The sequence below is a fragment of the Cricetulus griseus genome, chromosome 5 (genome assembly GCF_003668045.3).
Source record: "Cricetulus griseus strain 17A/GY chromosome 5, alternate assembly CriGri-PICRH-1.0, whole genome shotgun sequence".
Classification (NCBI taxonomy): Eukaryota; Metazoa; Chordata; class Mammalia; order Rodentia; family Cricetidae; genus Cricetulus; species Cricetulus griseus.
This window is the reverse complement of record NC_048598.1, coordinates 96158405-96185027: the sequence shown is the minus strand read 5'-3', so window position 1 is coordinate 96185027 and position 26623 is coordinate 96158405. Positions and strand designations below refer to the sequence as shown.

Sequence of the window (26623 nt, the reverse complement as noted above, 5' to 3'; positions counted from 1 at the left end):
CCCTGCCAGGAATGTTCTCAAAGAGCCAACAACGGCCGATTCACCCTGCGGGATCTGCTGATGGTGCCCATGCAGCGGGTCCTGAAATACCACCTCCTCCTTCAGGTGCCAGCACAAGGCGGGGTCGCTGGCTGTGGCTGGGTGCTGTCTAGCCTCCTTTCTCTTGCTGAGATAAGAACGCCCAGACAAAAGCAACCATAAGGCAGAAAGTGCTTAGTCAGCTCACTTTCCAGGCTAGAGTCTACCATCTTGGGAAGTCAAGGCAGGAACTGGAAGCAGCTATAACCACATCCACAGTCAAGTGCAGAGCCAACCAAATCCGTGCTCCCTCTTTTGTGCATGGCACAATCTCCATACTAACACAGGTCCACTCGCAAGAGACCTGTTTTCCGGTCTCCCCCTACTTGACGCCCACAGGCCAACCCCATCTAGACAGTCGCTCACTCAGACTCTTCCCAGGTGACTCTCGACTGTCAACATGACAATTAAAATGAATTATTACAACATCCTAAGCTGTGCCAAGAGGATAGGGGAGGGCTTGCTTTGAGGGTTGTATGCATCAGCTTTTGGGTCATGCCCCAACCTCTAGGAGGACCTGGTGGCTCAATATCAGTTGGAAGTTCTTCTGGGGGATAGGGACAGGCCCAGGTGACATCTGACTCTTTGGTCCACACAGGAGCTAGTGAAACACACACAGGATGCTACAGAAAAGGAGAACTTGCGGTTGGCCTTGGACGCCATGAGGGTGAGGGATTGGGTGATGTTGGTTGGGTACCCAAGCTGGCAGCAACCTCTCTGTCTCTCGATGGGGGCTGATCCTCTACTGGAAGGGATTGGGCTAGGGGTATAGGCAAGAAAGCCTGTCTTACTGTTTCCCTCCCGCAGGACTTGGCACAGTGTGTGAATGAGGTCAAGAGGGACAACGAGACCCTGAGACAGATCACAAACTTCCAGCTGTCCATCGAGAACCTGGTGAGAGGTGGAGTCAAGGGGCCCATGGGCAGGGTGCTGATCTTCTTCTGGGGACCTGTGGTTAAACTCCACTGTACCTACTGTGCAGGACCAGTCTCTGGCCAACTATGGCCGGCCTAAGATTGACGGTGAGCTCAAGATTGCATCAGTGGAACGTCGCTCCAAGACAGACAGGTGGGTGGAGCCAACTTAAACCAAGGGAGGAGCAGAGGTTGTGGGCGGGGCCAGTGCTTAGGTGGAAGGTGGAGCGGAGTCAACTTGAATCTGGGACGAGGCTTGAGCAGTAAGTATCTGATTTCTAGATAGGTGGGCGGAGTCAACATAGATTGGAGGTGAACCTGTGTGGGGACAGGGTCTCTCATTTGCGAGAGAGGGTCTCACTAGGTAGCTCTGGCTGGCCTTGAACTCACGGAGATCCACCTGCCTCTGCCTCCTGAGTGCTGTAATTAAAGTCAAGAGACAACATGCCTACATGAGGCCAGATATTTAGACAGGCAAGTAGGTAGGGTCAACATGATTCCCGGGTAAAGTCTGGCAAGGGGGCGTGGCTAGATGCCTAGAGAGACAGATGAGTGGAGCCAAGATACCCGAAGGATTCTTGGTGGGGCCAGGTTATCGAACAGTCGTGTGGTGAAGTGCCTAGATTTGGAGAGGAGCCTGGGTCAAATGGTGGTGGTGGGGCTGATTCGTAGATGGAAAGGTTGGTGGAGTCACCTTAACTGTAACGGGGAGAAGCCTTGATGGATATGCGGTTGAGCTAAGTCGGACAGGGCTGCCCTAACTCAACCCCGGTCATGTGGGCAACATTAGGATGCACAGTTGAACTTGACTGAGTTGGTCAAGGTCACGGTGAGACTCCACTTCTGGGAGAGGACCGGGAAATGGGGGGGGGGCGCTGAAAGGGGTCAGACTCGGGCCCCTGACCTGGATAGAGGCTTGCAGATATGCTTTCCTGCTGGACAAAGCGCTGCTCATCTGTAAGCGCCGTGGGGACTCCTACGACCTCAAGGTCTCAGTGAACCTGCACAGCTTCCAAGTTCGGGATGACTCCTCTGGGGAGCGAGACAACAAGAAGGTGAGCTCTGTCACCAGGACTCGCGCTGGGGCACTTACTTGGCCTTGGGGTTGCCCACGTGTGGGTGCGAGAGAGAGTATCTATCTACTTGCTCTTTAATTTTTTCATTTAAAAGTTCTATTTTGTGTGTGAGTTGTTGTGCAGAGGCAAGCTCAGGTGTCATTCCTCAGAAGCTGCCCTTTCCCTCTTTTCTTCACTGAACCTGGGACTTGCCCCTTAGGCTGGACTGGCTGACCAGAGAGACTGAGTCACCCATCTCTGCTTCCTTACCTCTGGGATTACAAGCACAAGCACATGACATCACTCCTGCTACAAACACACACACACACACACACACACACATACACACACACTTTATTTATTTATTTACTTTTGAGATGGGGTTTCTCTGTGTAACAGCCCTGGCTGTCCTGGAACTCACTCTTTAGACAAGGCTGGCCTTGAATTCACAGAGATCTGCCTGCCTTTGTCTCCCAAATGCTGGGATTAAAAGTGTGCACCGCCACCATTTGGCCACTCCTGATTTTTTAATGTAGATTCTGGGCTTTGAACTCATTTTATTGACTGAGCCATTGCCCCAACCCAACACTCTTCTAGGTACTAAGGTTGAAACAGATATGGTGGTGCTTGGTGGTGCAGGCTTGTAATCTTAGCTACTTGAGGGTGGAGGACTCCAAATTCAAGTCCCACCTGGTTTGCAGAGTGAGTTCAAAGCCAGTCTGAGCAACTTAGTGAGACCCTATCTCAAAATAAAAAGTAAAAAAGAATTTTAGGATGAGCTCAGTGGTTGAATGATTGCAGGAAGCCCTGGGCTCAGTTTCTATACCGCAAAAACAATAGCAACTACAAACTAGAATCAAAAACCTCAAAAGACAAAACAAAAAACAAACAACAACAACAAAAAAGCAAAAAATCCAGGCATTGTCCCCTCTGCCATTACACTTACATGGTAGGAATTAAGGATAAAAAAGGAATAGATTCTACAAAGAAAGTAATGCAGGGCTCCAGACAGTGATGGTTGTTGGAGGGAGGGAGGTGGGCTGTTTACAAGGTTCCATTGGTCAGAGTGTGGACATGATGTTTGAGTTGTATACCAGGCCTTTTCTTTTGTGCCACCAACCAGCTCCTAAATCATGACACGGAGGCTTATTATTCATTTTGAATGCTTGGCTTTAGTTTATCTCGTTTCTAGCTAGTTCTTTTAAGTAAAACTTTTTCTCTTTATGTATGTTTTGCCTTGGGGCATTTTACCTTTTCTTGCTTGCTGTCTTTTTGTCTGTTTGGCAATGGCTGCCTGGCTTTGGTCCCAAGTATCTACTTCATTCTTTCCTCTCTTCTTCTCTCATTCCTCTTTCTCTCTAGTCTTGATTTCTCTTTCTATTTATTGTCTCTGCCTGCCAGCTCTGCCTATCCTTTCTTCTGCCTAGCCATTGGCCATTCAGCTCTTTATTAGACCAGTTAGGTGCCTTAGGCAGGCAAGGTGAAACAGCAACACATCTTTACATAACTAAACACACATCCATACATCATTAAACAAATACAGCATAAACAAATGTAACACACCTTTGCCCAGTTAAAATAATATTCCGTAACAGAGTTGAAATCTCCCTCTTTGATCAGCCCTCTCTTCCTTTCCTCTCTCTCCTCCCTCCTCTCTTCACTCTATCCCTTGGAGAAGGCTGTGTGTGGCTTCTGGGTTTGTGGATGTGTGTTTGGATGGACTAGATGGCCCTGTGTGAACACACCCATGCACGTGTCCAGCAGCAGGAGTGATTTATTACCCTGGGGGATGAGGTTCAGGTGGGATGTGGTCAATCTGAGATCTGTTTCTCTACATACAGTGGAGCCATATGTTCCTTCTGATTGAGGATCAAGGTGCCCAGGGCTATGAGCTGTTCTTCAAGACTAGGGAGCTGAAGAAGAAGTGGATGGAGCAGTTTGAAATGGCCATGTGAGTCCCCTTCTCCTGTTGCTGGCTTCAATTTTCACACTGCAAAAACAACAGCAACAATAAACTAAAAACAAAACAAAACAGAAAACCCAAAACATAAGGACAAAAACCTTAAAACAATAGCAACAACAAACTAAAAACAGAAGGACAAAAAATGCAACACCTCTGGGCTGGAGAGATGGCTCAGAGGTTAAGAGCACTGACTGCTCTTCCAGAGGTCCTGAGTTCAATTCCCAGCAACCACATGGTGGCTCACAACCATCCGTTATGAGATCTGGTGCCCTCTTCTGGTGTGCAGATAGACATGGAAGCAGAATGTTGTATACATAATAAATAAATAAAATCTTTAAAAAAAATGCAACACCTCATTGTGTTTCTTCTCTACCTTTTCCTTCATTCCCTACTTTCTCTTCTTCCATCCTCTGTTTCTCCCTCCATGTACAAGTTTCCACCCATTTTTACATTTGTTTCTCTTTCTGCCTCTTTCTCTTCCTCCACCTGCTCTTCATTCTATTGAGGTGAAAGTTACATAACAAAACCCCAAACATCTCATAGCTACAATTCCCTGGCACTTAATGCATTTGACACATGTAATTATCACCTCTAAGCTCAACACCCTTTCATCTCCCTCAAAGGAGAATCTGTACCCATTTAGCCACCACTCCCCACTCTTCTCCTAGCCTTTGGTCCCTTCCTCTCTATGTTGAAGGTGGATGCAGTTCAAACATCCATGCATGGATGCCAAGATTTACTGTAATACCTTTATTCTGTAGAATGCTCTTTGTCCATGTACAGGGTGACACATTGGTTCTTTGCTTCCAATTTCTTTCTCCAGCTCCAACATCTACCCAGAGAATGCCACAGCCAATGGGCATGACTTTCAGATGTTCTCCTTTGAGGAGACCACTTCCTGCAAGGCCTGCCAGATGTTACTCAGGTGGGTATGTGGGAGATCCTAAGCCTTGGGCTTGTGCAGACTTTCCTCCGTTGACAGAGACCCCTCACTGGTCACCTGCTCCAGAGAAGGGAAGCCCTACTATGATCTGTTACTCTTCTTCCACCTGTCTCCCTTCTCCTCTTCCCTCTCATCCTTCTTTTGGAGAGTGCTTCCCTCTGTAGCCCAGGCTAGACTTGGATGTACCATCTGCTTCATCTTTCCAATGCTGGGATGACAGGTGTGTATCACCACACTCAGCCTTTGCTTTCTTTCAAAGGACATGCGTTGGTGGTTAGGGTACCAGTAACACCCCATCACTCCCCTTTATTTCTCCTGCATTCCAGAGGCACATTCTATCAGGGATATCGCTGTCATAGGTGCAGGGCACCTGCCCACAAGGAGTGTCTGGGGAGAGTGCCTCCATGTGGCCGCCATGGGCAAGGTATTTCTAGGTCAATGCGAGGGAGGTGGGCTTGCTTCTCGGTGGGGGGGAATTTTCCTTCTGAACTATGGATTTTTCCCTTCTGCAGATTTCTCAGGAACTGTGAAGAAGGTAAGATCCGATTTCTCTCTGTGCTTGGGAAATCATAGATGCTCATGAGAGAGGAACCGGAGACGCTAGAAATGGGCATCACCCATCCTTGGCTGGTCAAGGACGGTGAAGGGCTTAGGAATCATCTCGCTGGGAACAGGTGCCTACTTTCCTCATCTCTCCCTCCAGGACAAGCTACATCGAAGGGCCCAGGAAAAGAAAAGGAATGAACTGGGTGAGTGTGCAGAGTGCTATGAAGGAGGCAACTGGGTGCTGCTCCAGGAGAGGGAGGGGCTCCATTCTGACCACACCTCCAGCTGCTCACTGGGTGAACTAGGAGGGGCTTCTACTCCTGACAAGGTCCCCAGACTCTCAAAGGGCGATTCTCGGCGGGGCTCCACCCCGACCAGACCCCCAGCCCCTCACTTGGGAATTCTAGGGGTGGCTGTACTTTTAGGCAGCCCTGTGTAAATGCCTAGTATGTACACTGCAGTGGGATTGCTGGGATCCAGGGTAGACACACTTAAGTAGATGCTGCTTAACTTGGCTTCTAGTTTCTAATTGCCTTCATCACCACTTGGCATTATCAGTCTTTTCCATCTTAGATGCGGCTTTGAGTGTTCCATCAGCCATGCTGTTCCATCTCCTTCTACCTCCAGGTCTGCCTAAGATGGAAGTGTTTCAGGAGTACTATGGGATCCCTCCCCCACCTGGAGCCTTTGGAACTTTTTTGCGGCTCAACCCTGGGGACATTGTGGAGCTCACTAAGGCCGAGGCTGAACACAACTGGTGGGAGGTATGGACTGTGGCTGTAGGAGCCCGGGGCAAGGCAGGAGTGTGAAGTTATAAGTACAAGTGACATGGAGGGGTCGGTATGCGACCTCATGAGGCCCTTGAGATGCTTCCTACGGAGTACAAGTGTAGATAAGGTCATCGTTATGGGTGTGGGGAATCTGAGGGAGTGGGGTCACAGTCTCATGAGGTTCTGGATGGGTCTCTGTGGGACCGGTATGTGAGTGGAGATACTCAGGGATGGCCACCTTCCCGGGAGCCTGGTACTCTTTGGCAGCTCTAAAGGCCACTACAATTTCTTTAATTCTATGGATGCGATTTTTTATCTTGTGGTGCTGGGATGGATCTCAGGGCCTCAAGAGTGCTAAGCAACTTTATCTGCTGAGTCATATGCTAGCCTCTCACTGGGGGATTCCAGGTAGTGGCTCCACCCCTGACTACACTCCCAGCCCCTCACTGGGGAATTCTAGGCAGTGACTCCCCTCCTGACCATACTTCCAGCCCCTCACTGGGGGATTTTAGGTGGGGGCTCTACCCCTGACCACACCCCAGCCCCTTACTTGGGGATTCTAGGCAGGCCTCTACCTCTGAAACATGTCACTAGTTCCTCATGGTGAGTGAGAGATGACTAAACTTAGCATCCTTCGAGAGGAGAAATGGATGTATGCATGCAGGTGAATGCATAGTCTCTCTCTCTCTCTCTCTCTCTCTCTCTCTCTCTCTCTCTCTCTCTCACACACACACACACACACACACACACACACACACACACACACACATGCAGATGGATACTTATAAATTCTGCTCATGCTTTTGTCTCCTGAATCTTTAGGGAAGAAATACTGCTACCAATGAAGTCGGCTGGTTCCCCTGTAACAGAGTGCGTCCCTATGTCCACGTGAGTGCCTCAGTTTTGGATTGTGAGGGTCAAGGGTTCAGATAGCGGCCTGGAAGACATGGCTAACCAGGGAGATAACCTTGAGACTCCCTCATGGATCATCCATGTTTCTGTCACGTCCCTACCCGTTTTGTTCATCATGGCAGGTCACACCATGCTAAACCCAGGCTTTGTCTGCTCCACTGAGCCACCTTGGAATCAGCATGTCATTGCTGATTGTGGAAGCTTCTTGCTTTTCCTTTGAAACAACTTGCATTTTTCTTGGAGTGCTGTATGGGGCAGGCAGAGGCCCAGAAAGTGGGCCAATCCCTGACTTCTTTCCCAAACACTGAACCGAGTAATGTGAGGTATCGTAGCCCCCTTCTTCCTGGCTATGCTCCTGATGGACAGATATGTCATTTCCTCCTTGGGGGGGTCCTTGTTCATCATTATTTTGTCTTTTTCTTCTAAAAATACAATTAAAAATCAATTCTTGGAGCATTTTGTACATGCATATAATATATTCTGATCATATTCACCCACCATTCATCCCCTTAGTTCCTCTCAGTCCCACTCTCATCCCAAGCAACTTTGTGTTCTTTTTGTTTTTTTCTTTTAAACATAACCCAGAGTCCAGTTTGTGCTGCCCAATGGTGTGAGGCCATTTACTGGAGCTTGCTTCATCTACCAGGGGCAGATCCTTCAAGTTCAGTAGTTTTGATTCACCTTGAAAATGCTTTATGCCACACTCGTTTATCCTGTGTGTGTACATTACATGTGGAGCTCAAAGGACGACTTGTGGAAGCCATGTCTCCCCTGGGGTTTGAACTTGGGGTCAGATCTGGGGGCCAGAACCTTTACTCACTGACTCTTGCTGGCCCTAAATTAACTTCCAGTTAACATCAAAACAATGGGCTTCCTAATGACAGTTTTATGTTTATAGCCTTGTCTTCTGTTCACATTCACTTTCTCCCCCTCTTCCTGTTCCCCATCCTCTTACTGAAAAGCTCCTCTTTACTTTCATGCCACATATATATGCCCTCTGTGTGAATTTTTCTCTAGTGTCAAATTTTGTTGTGAGTTTCAAACTCCATCATTCCTTCCTAATTGGGCAATACTTATTGATCATCTTAAGGTCTAGGGAATGGTCAGGGTGGAGCCCCTGCCTAGAATGCCCCAGTGAGGGGCTGGGGGTGTGGTCAGGTTAAACAGAGGCAGAGCTTTCCTTTTGTCTTGAGAGCCTGGTCCCAAATAAACTAATTAGACAAAAGGAAGAAATGTTGTGGAATAATCCTCTTGTACACTCTAAAGATTTGTCACTTGAATTGATATAATAAAATGCTGATTTCCAGTAGCCAGGGAAGAAGTATAGGCGGGGTGACCAAACTAAGGATGAAGGGAGGGAGAAGGGCTGGGTCAAGAGTTGCCAGCAGATGCAGAGGAAGCAAGACGAGAATGCCATACTGACAGAAGGTACCAAGGCACGTGGCTAAGTATTATGGGTTAATTTAAGTGTAAGAATCAGCTGGTAATAAGCCTGAGCTATCAGCTGAGCATTTATAATTTATATTAATCCTCAAGTCAATTATTTGGGAAGTGGCTGCCAGGTATTTGGGAACAGGCAGGTGGGAGAGAAATGTCTGACTACAGTCAGGGGTGGAGCCCTTGATCTGAATCCCCTAGTGAGGGGCTGAGACATAGTTAGGGGTTAGAGTGCTTGCTTTTTGTGTACAAGGTCCTGAACCCCATCATTCCCAATATATCCTTAATAATAACACAAATATACATCATTTGAAGTTGAGAATGTAGTTGAGTGATGGACAGCTTGACTAGGAAGCACTGTCCTTTTTCTCTATCTACATAGCCATGATGGGTCCACCTGTCACCTGCCTACCCACCATTGCAGGAAGGCATGATTTCTATTATCTACACAGGTCAGGAAATCTTTCTTGAATATAATGTGATGATGGTGGTGAATATTCATTGTGTGCAGCCATGGACTTCATAAAGCCATCGTCATATGTGTGTGTCATGCTGTTTGACTGTTTTCACCACTCCCTCCCTCTCTCCCTCCTTCAGCCCTACCTCTCTCCCTCCCACCTGCTCCTCAGTCTTGTTATTTCCACCCTTTCCTCCAGGATTTCTTGCTCCTACTCTCTCATCGTGTGTGGATTTTGCCCATCATTGAAGGAAATAAATACCATTCCTGATGTCCTAGTTTTATTTCTGTTGCTGTGATAAAATAACCTTGACAGAAAGCAACTTGAGGAAGAAATCAGCTTATGATTCCAGGTTACAGCCAATCATTATAGAAGACAATCCAGGAACTTCCAACAGCTGCTCACATTACATTAACAGTCAAGATCAGAGAAAAATGACCATGTGCATTGTCACCTGCTCACTTGCTTGTGCTCAGCTCAGTTTATCCTCTCTTATGTGGTTCAGGACCACTGTCTATGGAATGATCCGCCCACAGTGGGCTGGTTTTCCTACATCAGTTAACATAACTAAGAAAATCTCTCCCAGACACACATCCATGGCAGCTGATCTACATGGTCCTTCCTTGAGACTGTCTTCCTAGTGATTCTAGTTTGGGTCTTGCTGGAAAGGTAGCTATCACATTTGGCTTGAGGTTAATATATGCGCATTGCATATGATGTACAGACACGAGGGAAGCCAAGTGGGTCCTAGGGTTGTTTTCCCATGCAGAGCACAGTGCCTGGAACATGGTACTCATTCAGCAGATGCTAGTGGAGTGGATATGAGTGGGGGTGTCAAGTCTTCCAGGCAAGGGCTTCTTCTCTGAGTCCGGGATTTTGTCTGTGTTCTCAGGGCCCTCCTCAGGACCTGTCTATGCACATCTGGTGAGTACAATTATGTTTCCTTATTTTAGAATGGTGGTGGTGGTGGTTGTGTATTTGTGTGGGACTGAGACTGAAAATGGAGGCTTTCAGAATAATCAATAATTTATTATTTGGATCCCAAGCACTTCTGAGTTTACCCTGATCTAAGAGTTGCTGGGGAGGGACCGGGAAAGGAAGGTGACTGGGCAATTATGAAAGTCACAGTGATGGCCATGATGGTGGTGGTGGTGATGCTGGTGATGATGATGATGATGATGATGGTGGTGATGGTGGTGATGATGGAGATGATGCTGGTGGTGACAGTGATGGTGGTAAGGAGAATGGTATTGCTGCTGCTGCTGCTGGTGATGGTGATGGTGGTGATGATGGTAGAGAGGAGAGTATGATTGTGGTGAATGTGATAGTGGTGATGGTAGTTCCGGAGAGAGTGATGGTGACAGTAGTGGAGATGATAGTGACGGTGATGGTGATGACGGTGATGGTGATGAAGGTGATGGTGATGACGGTGATGATGATGATGGTGATGGTGATGAAGGTGATGGTGATGATGGTGATGGTGATGACGGTGGTGGTGATGATGGTGATGGTGATGATGGTGATGGTGATGACGGTGATGGTGATGACGGTGATGGTGATGAAGGTGATGGTGATGACGGTGATGGTGATGACGGTGATGGTGATGACGGTGATGGTGATGAAGGTGATGGTGATGATGGTGATGGTGATGAAGGTGATGATGATGATGGTGATGGTGATGATGGTGATGGTGATGACGGTGGTGGTGATGACGGTGATGGTGATGACGGTGATGGTGATGACGGTGATGGTGATGATGGTGATGGTGATGAAGGTGATGGTGATGACGGTGATGGTGATGACGGTGATGGTGATGACGGTGATGGTGATGAAGGTGATGGTGATGACGGTGATGGTGATGAAGGTGATGGTGATGATGGTGATGGTGATGAAGGTGATGGTGATGATGGTGATGGTGATGAAGGTGATGGTGATGATGGTGATGGTGATGAAGGTGATGGTGATGATGGTGATGGTGATGAAGGTGATGGTGATGACGGTGATGGTGATGAAGGTGATGGTGATGACGGTGATGGTGATGACGGTGGTGGTGATGAAGGTGGTGGTGATGACGGTGATGGTGATGAAGGTGATGGTGATGACGGTGATGGTGATGACGGTGATGGTGATGAAGGTGATGGTGATGACGGTGATGGTGATGACGGTGATGGTGATGAAGGTGATGGTGATGAAGGTGATGGTGATGACGGTGATGGTGATGAAGGTGATGGTGATGATGGTGATGGTGATGAAGGTGATGGTGATGAAGGTGGTGGTGATGATGGTGGTGGTGATGACGGTGGTGGTGATGACGGTGGTGGTGATGACGGTGATGGTGATGAAGGTGATGGTGATGACGGTGATGGTGATGAAGGTGGTGGTGATGAAGGTGGTGGTGATGACGGTGATGGTGATGACGGTGATGGTGATGAAGGTGATGGTGATGAAGGTGATGGTGATGACGGTGATGGTGATGACGGTGATGGTGATGAAGGTGATGGTGATGAAGGTGATGGTGATGACGGTGATGGTGATGACGGTGATGGTGATGACGGTGGTGGTGATGACGGTGGTGGTGATGACGGTGGTGGTGATGATGCGATTATATAGACGTAGGTTACATTATGTATATACCCACAATATATAAAATGCAGTTATATATGTGTGACTATACATTACATATAACTGTATTATTCATGCTGCACATATCATCATAATACACTCTTCATGTAGTTACGCATATAAACATGGATACTTCAGCATCTGTTATGCAATGAGACAGACATGGCTCGTGAAACAGCTCAGTGGATAAAAGCGCTGGCTGCTAAGCTGGGGGACCGAGTTCAGGGAACAAAACAAACCTTTGTGTCCCTGGAGGGAGGCTAGGACTGATGCCAACCTCCACATGCAGCATTAACAGCAATAAAGAAATTCAAAGCACACAGATACATCGTATCACAATATATTTACGTTTACATGTGTATCCAAAATAACAGTAATAAAGAGATCCAAAGGGCATGAAAACATCACAATATACTCATACTTACATTGGTATTCAGTATGTTTTAGTGCATTTAGAATGGACTGTAGCCATTGCCCCTAGCTCCAGAACCTTCTACCCATTCCCCAGTCCCATTCCTACAGGAGGGATCCTCCTGACCAGCCCAGCACCTATAGATTTGCTCCCTGTCTCTGGAGGCTTCTGCTGTGGACATTTCCCATGAGGAGTCCCCCGATGTGTGGCCTTTGGTGTCTGGTTCTTACACTGAGCCTGGTGTGGCTTCATTCCTTTTTCAGTTGACTTCATTTTCCTGTTTTTTTAAACATCGCATCAAATACTATTAATTTATATTAGGGCTTCCCTTTACTTAAATGTTTTTTTTTACACTTATTGTGCAGGTGTGTGAGTGTTTTGTGTGTGTGTATGCATGTGTGTGTGCATGTGTGCGTGTGTGTATGTGCGTGTGTCCGTGTGTGTATAGGTCAAAGGACAACTTGTGGGAGTTGGTTCTGGTTTCATTCAGTGGATCCCCTGGATTGAACCCAAGTCCTGAGGCTTAGCGGCAAGCTCCTTTACCTCTGAGCCCTCTCGACAGCCTTTTCCTTAACCTTTGCATATGAGGCTGACACCTCACTGGGTTTCTACCCTGGTGCTCACAGAGATGAGTGTCTAGAGTGAGCTCAGGAAAAAGTCCGTCAAAGCAAAGGGCCAAATTCCAGGAACCTGAGCAGAACCCCAGCCCTACACCCCTTGGCATGACTAACTCAGGTGTGTCCCTGCAGGTATGCGGGTCCCATGGAGAGAGCAGGAGCCGAGGGCATCCTCATCAACCGCTCTGACGGGACCTACCTGGTGCGGCAGAGGGTGAAAGATACAGAGGAATTCGCCATCAGCATTAAGTAACTTCTCCCTCCCTGACCACGCCCCTCTGACCCGGGCTCCTCCTCCTCTAATCAGACCCCCTCTGACCTGGGCTTCTTTTTCCATAATCACACCCCTCTGACCTGGGCTCCTCCCTCTTTGACCACGCCCTTCTGATCTGGGCTCTTCCTTCTCTGATCCTGCTTCTTCTTGGGCTTGACAAGGATGTCTAGGCTTTTACAGTATAAAAGTGTACAGTGTCCACACGCACCTTTTATTGAACTACTGCTTTCTGCCAAGCCTCTTCTTCCCCTTACCTTGTCTGCTCTTCGTTTCCCCTCCCCTTGCTTTTTTTTTTTTTTTTTTTGCCTCTATTTGAGGCCAACACTTTTAGTGTTAGAAGCTGTGGTATTGGTGTATTTGTGGTATATTTGTCTTCCTGTGTCTGCCTAATTCCGCTTCATACCATCCACCACTTCCTCCATGTTGTAAATGACAGCGTGCCATCCTTTCGATGGCCAGATGATATTTCACTGCGTGTGTCTATCACAGTTTCTTCATCTACAGACACTTCAGTTGATTCTGTGTCCTGGGTGTTGTTGACAGTTCTGCAGTGAACACAGTCTTGTTGGTATCACATGGATATGCTGACCTCCTGTCCTTGGAATATAAAACCTAGCTGCCTCATGACAGATCTCCTGATCTCCATACTGTACTAACTTACTTCCCACCATTGAATTGTGTCTTTTACTTGCATTATTTATTGTTTGTGGACTTACTTGCATTATTTATTGTTTGTGGACATGTATGTGGGCATTTACCCATGTGCCCACATGTGGAGGCTGCAGACCGATGTCAAGTATTTTTTTTTTTTTTTGTTTTTTGAGACAGGATTTCTCTGTGTAGCTTTGGAGCCTATCCTGGCACTTGCTCTGGAGACCATGCTGGCCTGGAACTCACAGAGATCCACCTGCCTCTGCCTCCCGAGTGCTGGGATTAAAGGCGTGCGCCACCAACGCCTGGTCGATGTCAAGTATTTTTAAGAAATTAAAAAATACACTTATTTATTTATTTGTGTGTGTGAGTGCATGTGTGCCACAGTATGCATATGGTGGGTGATGACAATTTCAGGAGTCAGGTCTCTCCTTCTACCATGCAAGTCATAGGGATTGAACTCACGATGTTAGGCTTGTGGAAACAGTCTTTATGCATTGATCCATCAACATCTCCACCTTGAGGTTCCCCACTTGAGACAGGGTTTCTCTGTGTAGTCCTAACTGTCCCAGAACTCACTCTGTAGACCAGGCTGGCCTCTAGAGATCCACCTACCCCTTCCTCCCGAGTCCTGGGATTACAGTTTGCTACTATGTCCTGGCTCTACCTTGAGTTTTGAAGCATTATTTTTCACTGAGAATAGGCTATGCTGGCTGGCCAGTGAACTCTGGGGACCCATCTGCCTCTGCTCCCCCTATGACTGGGGTTACAAGTGTTACCCCACCTTGGTCTTCTTAAGTGGGTGCTGAGAATTGAATTGGGTCCTCATTGCTTTAGCAACAAATCCTCTACTGACTGAGCCACCTCCCCTGCCCCTACGGATAACATCTCCTTGAGTTGAGGGGCGGAGATTTTCTAGCTTAGATTTTATCACGTGTTTATGATCCTAGCAGGCTAAGCACAGGGTCGGATCCTCTCCAGAATTTTGGCTGTGCATTTTCTTGGTGACAGATGTAATGACTGGGGTCAGATGGAACCTCAATGTGTTCCAATTGCATCTGCACAATAGTTCCAAAAAAGTTCCCCATGTCAGGCGCTGGGGAGATGGCTCTGGTTGAAAAATGCCTTCTGCACTAGCTTCCTGGCCTCTGTTTGATTTCTCAGCAGCCACTTAAAGCCAGTTCTGGTTGTGACTGTGACTCCAGGCACCAGGATTGCAGGACCTTGCTGGTCAGCCTCACCTAATCCCTGAGCTCCAGGTCATTGGAGCATGGAAAGTGCTCGTGCTCATGGAGGGGATGCATGAAGCTTGGGGAAAGTGACTGCCAGGACCCACTCCACCTGAGCATGTGACTGCCAGGCATACCTGTGCACATGACCACCTGGTACAGCCGCTTTGGGTGCCAAGCCCGGCGAAGCCACTGGGGAGTTAACTTGTGCCAGTCACTCTGTCCCCGTTTCCACCTTTATTTTTAGCTTTTGGGGTTTTCCCTTCTTTTTGTGAGAGCTCAGCAATTTAAAAACGCTTATTTCCTGTGTGTGTGCATGTACCATGGTGCACTGTGGAGACATTCCAACATGAGAGTCCCCGGGGTTGTAGTTGTCAGGCTTTGTGGCAAGCACCTTTACCTGCAGAGTCATCTCAGTGACCCCCCTCAACAACAACAAAAGAGCATTGCTAGGGGTTTTAGCTTCCCATGCTGGCAAAAATGCCTACCTTTTCACTATATCCACCTGCCTCTGTCTCCAGAGTGCTGGGATGAAAGGAGTGTGCCACCATCGCCTGGCATCTCTTCCCATGCTAACAAAGCCCCCCTTTCCTTCCATCCTTCCGATGCCACCAGCTTTTATGTCGTATAGCAGAGTCTTTCCTCTCTATTCAAGGACAATGTCTTCTTTGCAGGCTCTTCCTGGCTTCCCAACTCAGCCTGAGGTAGTGGATTTACTTGTCACATGGCTGTGACAAAATCCTGACAAAAGCAACTTCATGGAGCAAGGGTTTTTCCAGCTCACATTTAGATAGAACCTGGGGAAGGCACCGTGGCAGGAGTGTGGGGCAGCTGGTCACATTGCATCCACACTCAGGGAGCAGAGAGAATACCTTAGGGTCTCTATTGCTGCGATAAACACCATGACAAAAAGCAACTTGGGGAGGAAAGTTTATTTCAGCTCACAGTTCCACCTCATAGTCCATCACTGAGGGAAGTCAGAGCAGGAACCTGGAGGCAGGAGCTGAGGCAGAGGCCATGGAGGGTGCCGCTTACTGACTTGCTCCCCGTTGCTTGTTCAGCCTGCTTTCTTATAGAACCCAGGACCAGCAGCCCAGGGATGGCCCCACCCACAATGGGCTGGGTCCTCCCCCATCGATCACTAATTAAGGGAATGCTCCCCCCCCCCACAGGCCAAGCTGGTGGGGTCCTTTTCTCAACTGGGGTTCCCTCTTCCCAAATGACTCTAGCTTGTGTCAAGTTGATGTAAAACTAGCCAGCACAAAGATGAATGCTGGGTATCTGGCTCACTTTCTCCTTTTTCAGTTTAGAATGTCAGTCCCTGGGAGGCTGTCATCCACATTCTGGGTGAGGCTTGGCCTGTCAGTTAACTCCCTCACAGATATGCCCAGAGGTGGTAGTTCTAGAGCTACCTCAGGGAAAAAAGAAAACTTCTATATAAGATGAAGTATGGAAGGCTTACAATAGCAGAGACCCTGGAGAGGCATGGGTTGGGCACTGTTCTGGTCTGAACCGCAGGGCTCCCCTTCCTGGAAGGAGTCCAGCTTGATTCTCCCATCCTTGGGACTTGTAGCCTGGGTGGAGGCATGGTAGAGATACTCAGACTAGGCACTCAACCGTCTGATTCTCTCTCTCCAGGTATAACGTCGAGGTCAAACATATTAAAATCATGACATCAGAGGGGCTATACCGGATCACGGAGAAAAAGGCTTTCCGGGGCCTTCAGGTAAGGTCCTCTGTGCCCCTACTCCCCCGAAGAAGCTGCTCAGAGCCCATGAAGCCTTGTCTGCACCTGTGTCTTAGTATCCTCACTTTATATTTAGAGGAGCCCTTCCCAGGGAGCCACTGACCAACGGTGTGGAAAAGACAGTTAGGATAATAGTGCTAGGTGCTCACAGAGTTGTTTGTTGATGACAAACAGGCTGAGCTGGGGAGAAGCCTCATGGATAAAGTACCCGAGGGCCTGAGTTCAATCTCTAGAACCTATGAAAAAGCCCAGTGTGGTGATGCACGCCTGTAACCCCAGCAGCCCTGGGAGCTGAAGACAAGTGGAGCTCCAGGCTTAGTGAGAGGCCCTGCCTCAAAATATAAGGTGGAGTGTGATAGAAGAGGACACCTGAAGTCAACCTCTGGTTTCTACACGCATGCACACCCGCACACAGCCGTGAGCACACTTACAGCTCCCTACTACAGTCAGGCCACCTTCTGCCTTCCCATTTCACAGGCTACCAGAGCCCACGTGGTTACAGGTCTCCAAACTGGCTCCTCTAGACCCAAGCAACTGCTGTCTGGTTGAGAATTTAGGAGCGTTTAGCTAGTGTTTGATGTGCCATTAATTCTTTTTATCTTGCTCTAGGTATTTAAAACTGATTGGTGTATGCAAGTCACATGGGCCTTACCCATACTCGGTAGACCTTTGAAGAAACTGAGGACACTGATCAAAATTCATAACTTAAAAATTACATTTTATTTATTATTGTGTGTGTGAGTGTGAGTGTGTGTGCACACACACTCACTACAGTAGACCTGTGAAAGTCAGGAAACTCTGTTGAGTCAGGTCTATCCTTTCCTTCCACTGTTACATGTGTTCTGGGTACTGGGGACAGAATGTGACCCACTCAACCATCTTAACTGCCCTATCCCCAGTATTTTTAAAAATGATATTGGCATTTTTTTTAGCTTGAAGTTCTTGAATGGGGCACTTTGTTTGTGGGACACTGTTGAATTTGGCTCTAACTGATTCTTTGTCATCAGTGTGAGCCATTTGTGGGTCTGACAAACTGGCAAGTTGAAATCAAATCTAAAGTCTTTTACAGAGGCCAGATCTGAGCTACTAGTCTTAGCTGTGGCTCATGATCATCTTGTCCCCACAGTGTGACCTGGGCAGAGAACTTAGTGTCCCTGTGTTTCTCTTTATAAAATGAGAGAGGGCTGGCAAGATGGCCCAGTGGGTAGAGGTGATGATCACCAACTCTGAGGACCCGAGTGACATCCGTGGAACCCACGTGGTTTAAGATGACAACTGAGTCCTGCACGTTGACCTTTGACCTTCACATGCATTCTGTAACATTCACCCCCAAATAATAAATAAATAAATAAATAAATGTAAAATGGGAGAATTGTGAACTTCCTCAACACTTGGGGTTCCCTGGAGGCCTTGGTAATGTGTGCTGTGCACACTGGCCGGTGCTTACATGATTATTAGCTATAAAGGCATGGGCACTGATGGGAGGCCTTGAATTTGGTGAGCCTATTTGGTAAACTTGGCAGGAAGTAAAATGAATTGGCTGTTTGGAGAACTGGCCTCAGCCTATGGTCATTTATTGTTTACTTTGTTCATTGCTGTGACCAAGCACCTGGCAAAGCAGCTTAAAGAGGGATGGACAGGTTCCTCCAGCTCACTGCTGGAGGCTAGAGACTGTCATGGAGGGAGGCATGGTGGCAGGAGCATGAGGCAGTGGTCACATTGCATCTATAGTCAGAGAGCAGAGAGATATGGATTTTGGTACCTAACATACTTTCTTCTTTTTATGTTGCCTGGGACAGCAGCCATGAATAGAGCCATCCACATTCAGGTGGCTTGTCCTACCTCACCTAACATAATGCAGCCATGCCCAGAGGTTTGTGTCCTGTGGTGAGTCTAGGTCCTTCAAGGTGACAGACAGTCAATATTAACCACTGCAAGTCCCTTCTTCAGAGAATCCTTGTTGTTCCAGTAGAGGAAGGAGTTCCCTATCATAGGGAGCAGCCAAGAAGCTGTTTGGAGTGCAGACAAGGGCCTGAACTTTGCCTTGCTGGACTGGCCAGCTGGGATAACAACTGCTTTGCGGTTATTTTTCTAGGAGCTGGTGGAGTTTTATCAGCAGAATTCTCTCAAAGATTGCTTCAAGTCACTGGACACCACCTTGCAGTTCCCTTACAAGGAACCTGAGAGGAGAGCCATCAGCAAGCCACCAGGTAGGAGGACATCCCAGGCTGGAGGGCTACTTAGCACCTTCTCTGAGTAGAGAGAGAGCTAGAGGTGCTATGCCTGCCTGCACTTTTGGTTTTAGTAACTGCTTTTTAAATGATTATTTATGTGACATTGTATGATGTTGGAGATTTCTCCTTTTACTTGTTAAAGGTGTGTGTGTGTGTGTGTGTGTGTGTGTGTGTGTGTGTGAGAGAGAGAGAGAGAGAGAGAGAGAGAGAGAGAGAGAGAGAGAGAGAAGTGCTGCTTTAGTTAGGGTTTCTATTCTTGTGAAGAGACACCCATGACCACAGCAACTCTTATAAGGAAAACATTTAATTGGGGTGGCTCACTTACATTTTCAGAGGTTCAGTACATTATCATCATGGCAGGGAGCCTGGTGGCATGCAGGCAGACATGTTACTGGCTGCATCTTGATCAGATATAGCAGCAGGAAGTAGACTGAGGCACTGGGCATGGCTTGAGCATGTATAAAACCTCAAAGCCTGCCCCCACAGTGACATACTTCCTCCAACAAGGCCATACCCACTCCAACAAAACCACACTTCCTAATAGTGCCACTCCTTATGAGCTCATGGGGGCCAATTTTATTCAAACTACCACATTCTACTCCCTGGTTCCCATAAGTTTATAACAATATCATAATACAAAATACATTTAGTCCAACTTCAAAGTCCTCATAGTCTATCACAGTCTCAACAATGTTTAAAAGTTCAAAGTTCAAAGTCTCTTCTGAGATTCATGCAGTCTCTTAACTGTAATCTCTTGTAACATCAAAATAAAAAACAGATCACATACTTCTAACATATAATGGCACAGGATATATGTTACCATTCCAAACACAGGAAAGGAGCACAGTGAGGAAACACTGGACTAAAGAAAGACCAAAACCAGCTGGGCAAACTCCAAACTCTGCATCTCCATGTCTGATGTCAAAACACTCTTCAGATCTCCAACTCCATTCAGCTTTGTTGACTGTAACACACTTCTTTTTCTTGGGTGGTCCCACTCCCTGTTAGCAGCTCTCCTCAGAAGGTATCCTATGAATCTGACATCTCCAATATCTTGGGTTCTCCAAGGCAATCTAGGATTCAACTTCAAAGCTTCACACAGTGGCCTCTCTGGGCTTTTTTTATTCAGGGATATCCCTGACACATGCCTGGCCTTGGATGTTTTCTTTAGGCATTGAGGCAAATTCCGTAATCTGTTTCTTCTAACCTTGATTTTAAAGCCAGAAACATGTGTTGTTGGATTTTCTGACCCAGCTGGTCCCACCACTTCAGCCCCAAATAAATACACTGATGCCTGTCAAAGCCAGGCAGTGGTAGTACATGCCTTTAATCCCAGCACTTGGGAGGCAGAGGCAGGTGGATCTCTGTGAGTTTGAGACAAGCCTGGTCTACAGCACAAGTTCCAGGGCAGCCTCCAAAGCCAGAGAAACCCTGTCTTGAAAAACCCAAAAACCAACCAACCAAACAAAAACCAAACCAAACCAAACCAACCAACCAACCAAACATCTCCCCTCCCCAAAACAAAACAAAACAAAACAAACAAACAAACTATTGACTGGTGGCTAGGGCTTCTTATTGGCTAGCTTTGTCTTAATTATTAACCCATATCAAGTAATCAATGTATTACTGTGAGGCTGTGACTTACCGGGTAATGCCCCGGCATGTTTTTACTCCTTTAGCAGCATCGAGACTCTGCCTGCCTTTCCCAGAGTTCTTGTCTTCTAGTCTTGCCTATCTTCCTGTCTCATTGGCTGAACAGTGTTTTATTCATCAACCAATAAGAGAAACATATACACAGAAGGACGTCCCCCATCACATGTGGACAAAGCTGTTAAGTTCTGTTGCTTGCTGAAGCTAGAACATGGCCCCCTTGTTCCAGTACACTGTCACCAGTTTTCTGTCTTTCACTGCCTAAGCTTGGCTCCCCTGGAACTCAATCTGTAGACCAGGCTGGCCTCAAACTCAAGAGACCGGCTTGCCTCTGCCTTCTGAGTGCTGGGATTAAAGTATGCCCATCACACCTGAATCTAAGCTTTTTTTTTTTCATTTTTTTCATTTCTTTTAACAAGTTGGAAACTTATCTGGGTGGGATCTTGACCTGAGGTCACCACTTACTTCATTTAATTTCTTAATCTGTTTATCTTCTTGAATTTAAGATTTAGCTCTATTCTACTTCTTGGTGCCCCTTTTCTCAATCTGTACATTTTGTGTTTTTATTTGCTCAGCTTGCTCCATTTCATTATAAATCTTCATTAGAGCTAACACTAGTATCCACACAAGAGTCTATACTAGGCTGTTTTGAGATTTCTTCTGCCAACAGAATTAATCTAAAACTTTTCACTTTAGCCTCAGGCAGACTCTTTGGACAAGGGAAAAACAAACAAACAAACAAACAAACAAACAAACAGAAAAACAAAACAGCCACATTCTTCACCAAAATTCCATGAGAATAATCTCTAGGCAACATGCTAAAATTCTTCCCCTCTGAAACCTTTTGGCTCCACCGCCAATAGTTCAAACAACTCTTAGCACCACTGTCTTCCATGCTTCTACTAGTGTGGCCCATTAGGCAGTGCTTAAAGCTTTCCCCTGCTTTCCTATCCCAAACTCCCAAAGTCCAAATTCCTCAAAACAGAAATATGGTCCAGCCTATCACAGCAATACCCCAGTTCCTGGTACCAACTCTGTGTTAGTTTGGGGTTCTATTGCTGTGAAGAGACACCATGATCATGGCAACTCTTGTAAGGGAAATAAATAATTGGGGTGACTTGCTTACAATTTCAGAGGTTCAGTCCATTATCATCATGGCAGGGTTCATGGCGGCATCCAGGAAGACATGGTGCTGGTTACATCTTGATCAGAAGGCAACAGGAAGTGAACTGAGGCACTGGGCATGGCTTGGGCATGTATGAGACTTCAAAGCCTGTACCCACAGTGACACACTTCCTCTAACAAGGCCATACCCACTCCAACAAAACCACACCTCCTAATAGTACCACTCCTCATGAGCTTATGGGGGCCAATTACGTTTAGGCTACCACAAGAGCAGTTTCTGCAGTGTAGATGCACTGTGTCCCTTGGAGCTGGAGTTACAGGTGGTTGTGAGCTGTCCAGTGTGGGTGCTGGGAACTGAACTCAGGTCCTCTGGAAGAGCAGCAAGTGTTATTAATCACTGAACCATCTCTCCGGCCCCTATTTTAAATTTTTGATCATGTATGTACATGTGTGTCTGTGCATGTCTCTGTGCACTTGAGTGCAATGTCCACTGAATTCAGAAGAGAGCAGGAACTGGAGTCACAGGTGGTTTGGAGCCTTCATGTGGATGCTGGGAATTGGGCCCTTGAACCACCTCTCCAGCCCCCCCTTAATAATGACTTTTAAAATATATAGTCAACTCTCTCTGTGTATCTGGGGTTAAATATGAAGGTTAAGGACTCACAGATGTACAGAAACTGACTGTACATAAAGCACTACTAAAGTTATTGAAAACTTGGTCTCATAGGTATGATGGTGCTTGTAATCCCAGCACTCAGGAGGCTGAGGCAGGAGGATGACAAGTTTGGGCTCAGCGTGGGCTACATAGTGAATTGGAAGAAACCTTACTTAAAATATTTAAATTTCCTAAGTTTGGCTTTAGAGGACAGTGTTGGGGGGTAGGGTTGTGTGCCTCCAGTATGGAGGGCGCCCAGTACTGTGGATGCTCTAGTTTCGTGTCTGTTGCTGTGCTAAAATACCATGACTAAAAGCAACACAGGGGAGAAAGGGATTATTGTAGTTCACAGTTCCAGGTTACTGTCCATCCTTGTGGGGAGACACAGAGGCAGGAGCCTGAGGCAGCTGGTCACATCCCATCAACAGTCAGGGGCAGAGAGACACGAATGCGAGCTTGCTCACTTTGTCCACTCTTATTCAGCCCAAGGCCCTCTCCCCACCCAGGGAATGCTGCTACTCCCAGTGGGTTGGGTCTTCCACACCAATTCACTTCATTAACACAACCCTCCCCCCCCCAAGAATGTCCACAGCCCAGCACAGGGCAGACAATCCCTCTCTGAGACTCTGTGCTTGGGTTATTCTAGGCTGGATCTAGCTGACAATTGAAGCTATCCATGACAGAAGCCCTTCAACTAGGTGTCACCATCCAGAGAGCATGTCCCCTCTCTACACTGTCCCCCACATGATGGTTGGTATTTATCTCAGATGCTTAGGCTTCTCACTTTCTCTTCACAGCTGGAAGCACCAAGTATTTTGGCACTGCCAAAGCCCGCTATGACTTCTGTGCCCGGGACCGATCGGAACTGTCCCTTAAGGAGGGTGACATCATCAAGATCCTCAACAAGAAGGGACAGCAAGGCTGGTGGCGTGGGGAGATCTATGGCCGGGTAAGGCAGGAGGGACGGCCAGTTGGGTGGGGTGTGCAGTGTGTGACTTGGCTGTGGTGGGTTGCAGTGTGGCTCCCATGAAGGTCACCTCTAGTCAGAGAAGCAAAAGGACAATGAAATTTAACACATTTTCCCCACCCCACATTTATTGAGAACCTACTATGACCTGGAGATTCTTCTTTGTACAAAGGAAGCATTGTCCAATTGCTATCTTTGTGAAACAATGTGTAGTGAGATTATGTGGACCTCTAACCAGGCAGTTGCACCAGGGAGTGGTAATAGGACCCTGAGGGAGCGTCTCACCCATGTTTCCAGAGGTTAGGGTGATGAGAGGCTAGGTTGATAAGGAATACAAAGGTTAAATGGATAAAATGACTGCCAGTGGGGCCAGAGAGGTTCTCAGCTGGTAAAGTGCTTGCATTACAGACTTGAAGACTGGGTTCAGTCCCCCAGAACCCACCCATCCATCAGTTCATCCATTCCTTAGAACCCTCCTATTCATCCACACAGCTACTCATCAATCCATCCATGAGTACATCCATTGGTCCACCCATCCATCTATCCGCTCACTCATCAACCCACTCATTCATTCATCTATGTGTACATCCATCCATTGGCCCACCCTCCCCTCCACCTCCCACCCACTCATCATTCACATAAAAAGAAAATCAGTATGTGGCATCCACATGTAATCTCAGTGCTGAGAAGGCAAAGATAGACAGATAACTGAACAGCTAGCCTCACTTAATTGGTGAGTTCCAGTCTGATAAGAGATCCTGTCTCAGAATACAAGGTGGCTAGTAGCCCACTTTGACCTTTAGCCTACACACACACACACACACACACACACACACACACACACACACACACCACACCACACCACACCACACACTAAAAAGTATCAGCAAGTGTCTTAGTCAGGGTCACTATTGCTGTGATGAAACACCATGGCCAAAACAAGTTGGGGAGGAAAGGGTTTATTTCACTCACAGCTCCATTTAACAGTTCATCATCAAAAGCAGGGAAGGCTGAATCCTGGGGGTGGGAACTGATGATGAAGAAGCCATGGAAGGTGCTGCTTACTGGCTTGCCCCCAATGGCTTGCTCAGCCTGCTTTCTTATAGCACCCAGCCCCACCAGCCCAGGAATGGCACCATCCACAGTGGGTGGGCCCTCCCATCAGTCACTAATTGAGAAAACGCCTCCCAGCCAGATCTTATAGAGGCATTTTTCAGTTGAGGCTCCCTCCTTTCAGATAACTCATGCTGTGTCAAGCTGACAAAGAACTAGCCAGTACAGTAAGGTTAGGGACAATACAGAAATCCCCCAGTGTATGCCGAGGCCCTGGGATGAGAAGGTGAGTGACAAGTATGAACGATGCAAAGGAAGGATCTGTGAAGATCAGTGCTGTGCCACATGGCTTGGTACATAGTAGATGCTCAGTAACTGTTGAATGCATGGAGAGGCAGACTTGGGTCGAACTACAGTGCCCTTTGCTTGCTCTGTTTCTAGCTAGAAGGAGAAAGATGTTCCTGTAGATGCTCCAGGCCAGCTTGCTTTGGCTGAGTTACTACTTTGTACTGTATAGATGGAGACCCTTCTCCATGTCATCCCCTGATGAATTTGAGCATCTAGCACTCTTCCATGCTTGAAAGGTTTCTCAGTATTTGTTGAGTGAAGATAAGGACACTGGTTAGAACTTCTGTTCTATTGGGGAAAACATGTTACAGAGCTCCCATGATTTAGAGAAATGCTTAGACATGATAAACACATTTGTTGTCATATTTAGTGAGTTATGGTGGACAGCTAGGGGTTGAAAGAGTCATTTAGAGTGTTTAAAAACATCTGGGGGCAGACAGGGTTCATCCAAGCATCCATTTGCAAGTCACCCATCCCTGTGCAACCATCCTCTCTGTTTATGTCTCTCCACCCACTCATCCATCAAGCTATCCACCCACCATCCATGTATCTGTTCATGTATCCATCAATCATCTATCCATTTGTCCATCTATCTCCCCGCTATTTACTCATCATCCACCCACCCATCCATCCATCCATTATCCATCCATCCCATCGACTTATGTATCTATGCACCATTCATTCACCCACCCATCTATTTATCTACTAGTTTATCCATCCATCCATCAATTGCCCATCCATCCATCTACCCATCCATCTGCTCATCTATCTATCTATCTATCTATCTATCTATCTATCTATCTATCTATCTATCCAACATTCACCCAACCACCCACCCATCTATCCATCCGTCTACTCAACATTCCAAGGAATATTAATAAAGTATTTACTGAACACTAGGACCTGTTTTAGGCTCTTGGGAGTCTGGTGAGTAGGAGACAACACCCCCCTCCCTTTGTCAACCTCATGTTGTGATAGGGGAGGGGAGCTGGCTTAGCAATTAATCCTGTCAATAAGCAGAATCTGTGATGGTTCACGAAAACATCGTGATAAAGTGTAGACATGTATGGAGTAGGTGGGGCTTACTATGTTAAGCAAGGTGACTGGAAGGTTTTTCTGACAAGGTGATACATGAACAGAGACTTTTGGAAGGCATAGGAGCAACAGCAGGTGTGAAGGCCCCAAGGCAGGAGGGGTCCATCCGGCTGTGATGAGGAGTGACAATGACAGAGGTTTTCCTCATGGGGCTCTTTTCTCTCTCCAGATTGGCTGGTTCCCTTCCAACTACGTGGAGGAAGACTATTCTGAATACTGCTGAGCCTGGTGCCCTGCAGGACAGAGAAAGAGAGAGGCAGATGTAGGCTGAACCCAGGACGCCGGCAGGGTTGAGGGGCCATGAGCGGTCCTCGATGGCAGAGTATCAGGATGGACAGCAGATGGCTGGTGGCCAGCTGGCAGGGTTCCCAGGATGAAGCCCAGAGAGTTAATTTATAACACATTGGTCGTCTCAAGTCCCCCAGGAAAGATGGGGCTTGAGGCAACTGCTTCTAATAAAAGGCCGAGAGTAGGAATTGGTATTCTCCAGACCGTTTGTAATGGAAGCCACAGGGAGGGTGTACACTGACAAAAGTTCATTCAGCACTGCTGCAGTGAGGTCACCTTTCTCTGACTTTTATGGTACAGATTGAAGGAAAACTGGGATTCCTACCTAGCAGGAGGGAGATCAATCTACACCTCTCCCTCCCTTTTCTGTTCTCTGCGCTGAAGGTGGACCTCACAGGCTCCACCATGATAGGTAGATACACTACTGCTGAGCCCCTCCCTGGAGATTCTAGGTGGGGCTCCACCCCGACCATGCCCCTCACTGGGGGATTGTAGGTGGGGCTCCACCCCGACCATGCCCCTCCCTGGAGATTCTAGGTGGGGCTCCACCCCGACCATGCCCCTCCCTGGGGGATTGTAG

At 47.3% G+C, this 26623-nt stretch overlaps 1 protein-coding gene across 5 annotated transcripts in view; it reads left to right on the top strand.

Annotated features, from left to right (window-relative positions):
- Window positions 1-26166, top strand: part of Vav1 (vav guanine nucleotide exchange factor 1) — a 48328-nt gene extending 22162 nt beyond the window's left edge. For 3 of the 5 annotated variants that reach the window (XM_035445426.1, XM_035445427.1, XM_027416780.2), the window contains 18 exons: window positions 10-105; window positions 677-745; window positions 886-972; window positions 1061-1146; window positions 1915-2047; window positions 3889-3998; window positions 4834-4935; window positions 5280-5377; window positions 5466-5488; window positions 5657-5702; window positions 6127-6263; window positions 7092-7157; window positions 9969-10000; window positions 12860-12976; window positions 16520-16607; window positions 18724-18838; window positions 23090-23241; window positions 25925-26166. In XM_035445426.1, the coding sequence (XP_035301317.1) occupies window positions 10-105; window positions 677-745; window positions 886-972; window positions 1061-1146; window positions 1915-2047; window positions 3889-3998; window positions 4834-4935; window positions 5280-5377; window positions 5466-5488; window positions 5657-5702; window positions 6127-6263; window positions 7092-7157; window positions 9969-10000; window positions 12860-12976; window positions 16520-16607; window positions 18724-18838; window positions 23090-23241; window positions 25925-25978 (1611 nt within the window). In that variant the 3' untranslated portion in view covers window positions 25979-26166. The remainder of the gene's footprint in view (window positions 1-9; window positions 106-676; window positions 746-885; window positions 973-1060; window positions 1147-1914; window positions 2048-3888; window positions 3999-4833; window positions 4936-5279; window positions 5378-5465; window positions 5489-5656; window positions 5703-6126; window positions 6264-7091; window positions 7158-9968; window positions 10001-12859; window positions 12977-16519; window positions 16608-18723; window positions 18839-23089; window positions 23242-25924) is intronic. The other 2 variants (XM_035445425.1, XM_035445428.1) reach the window with 2 other exon arrangements.
- The last annotated feature ends 457 nt before the right edge of the window (window positions 26167-26623 follow it).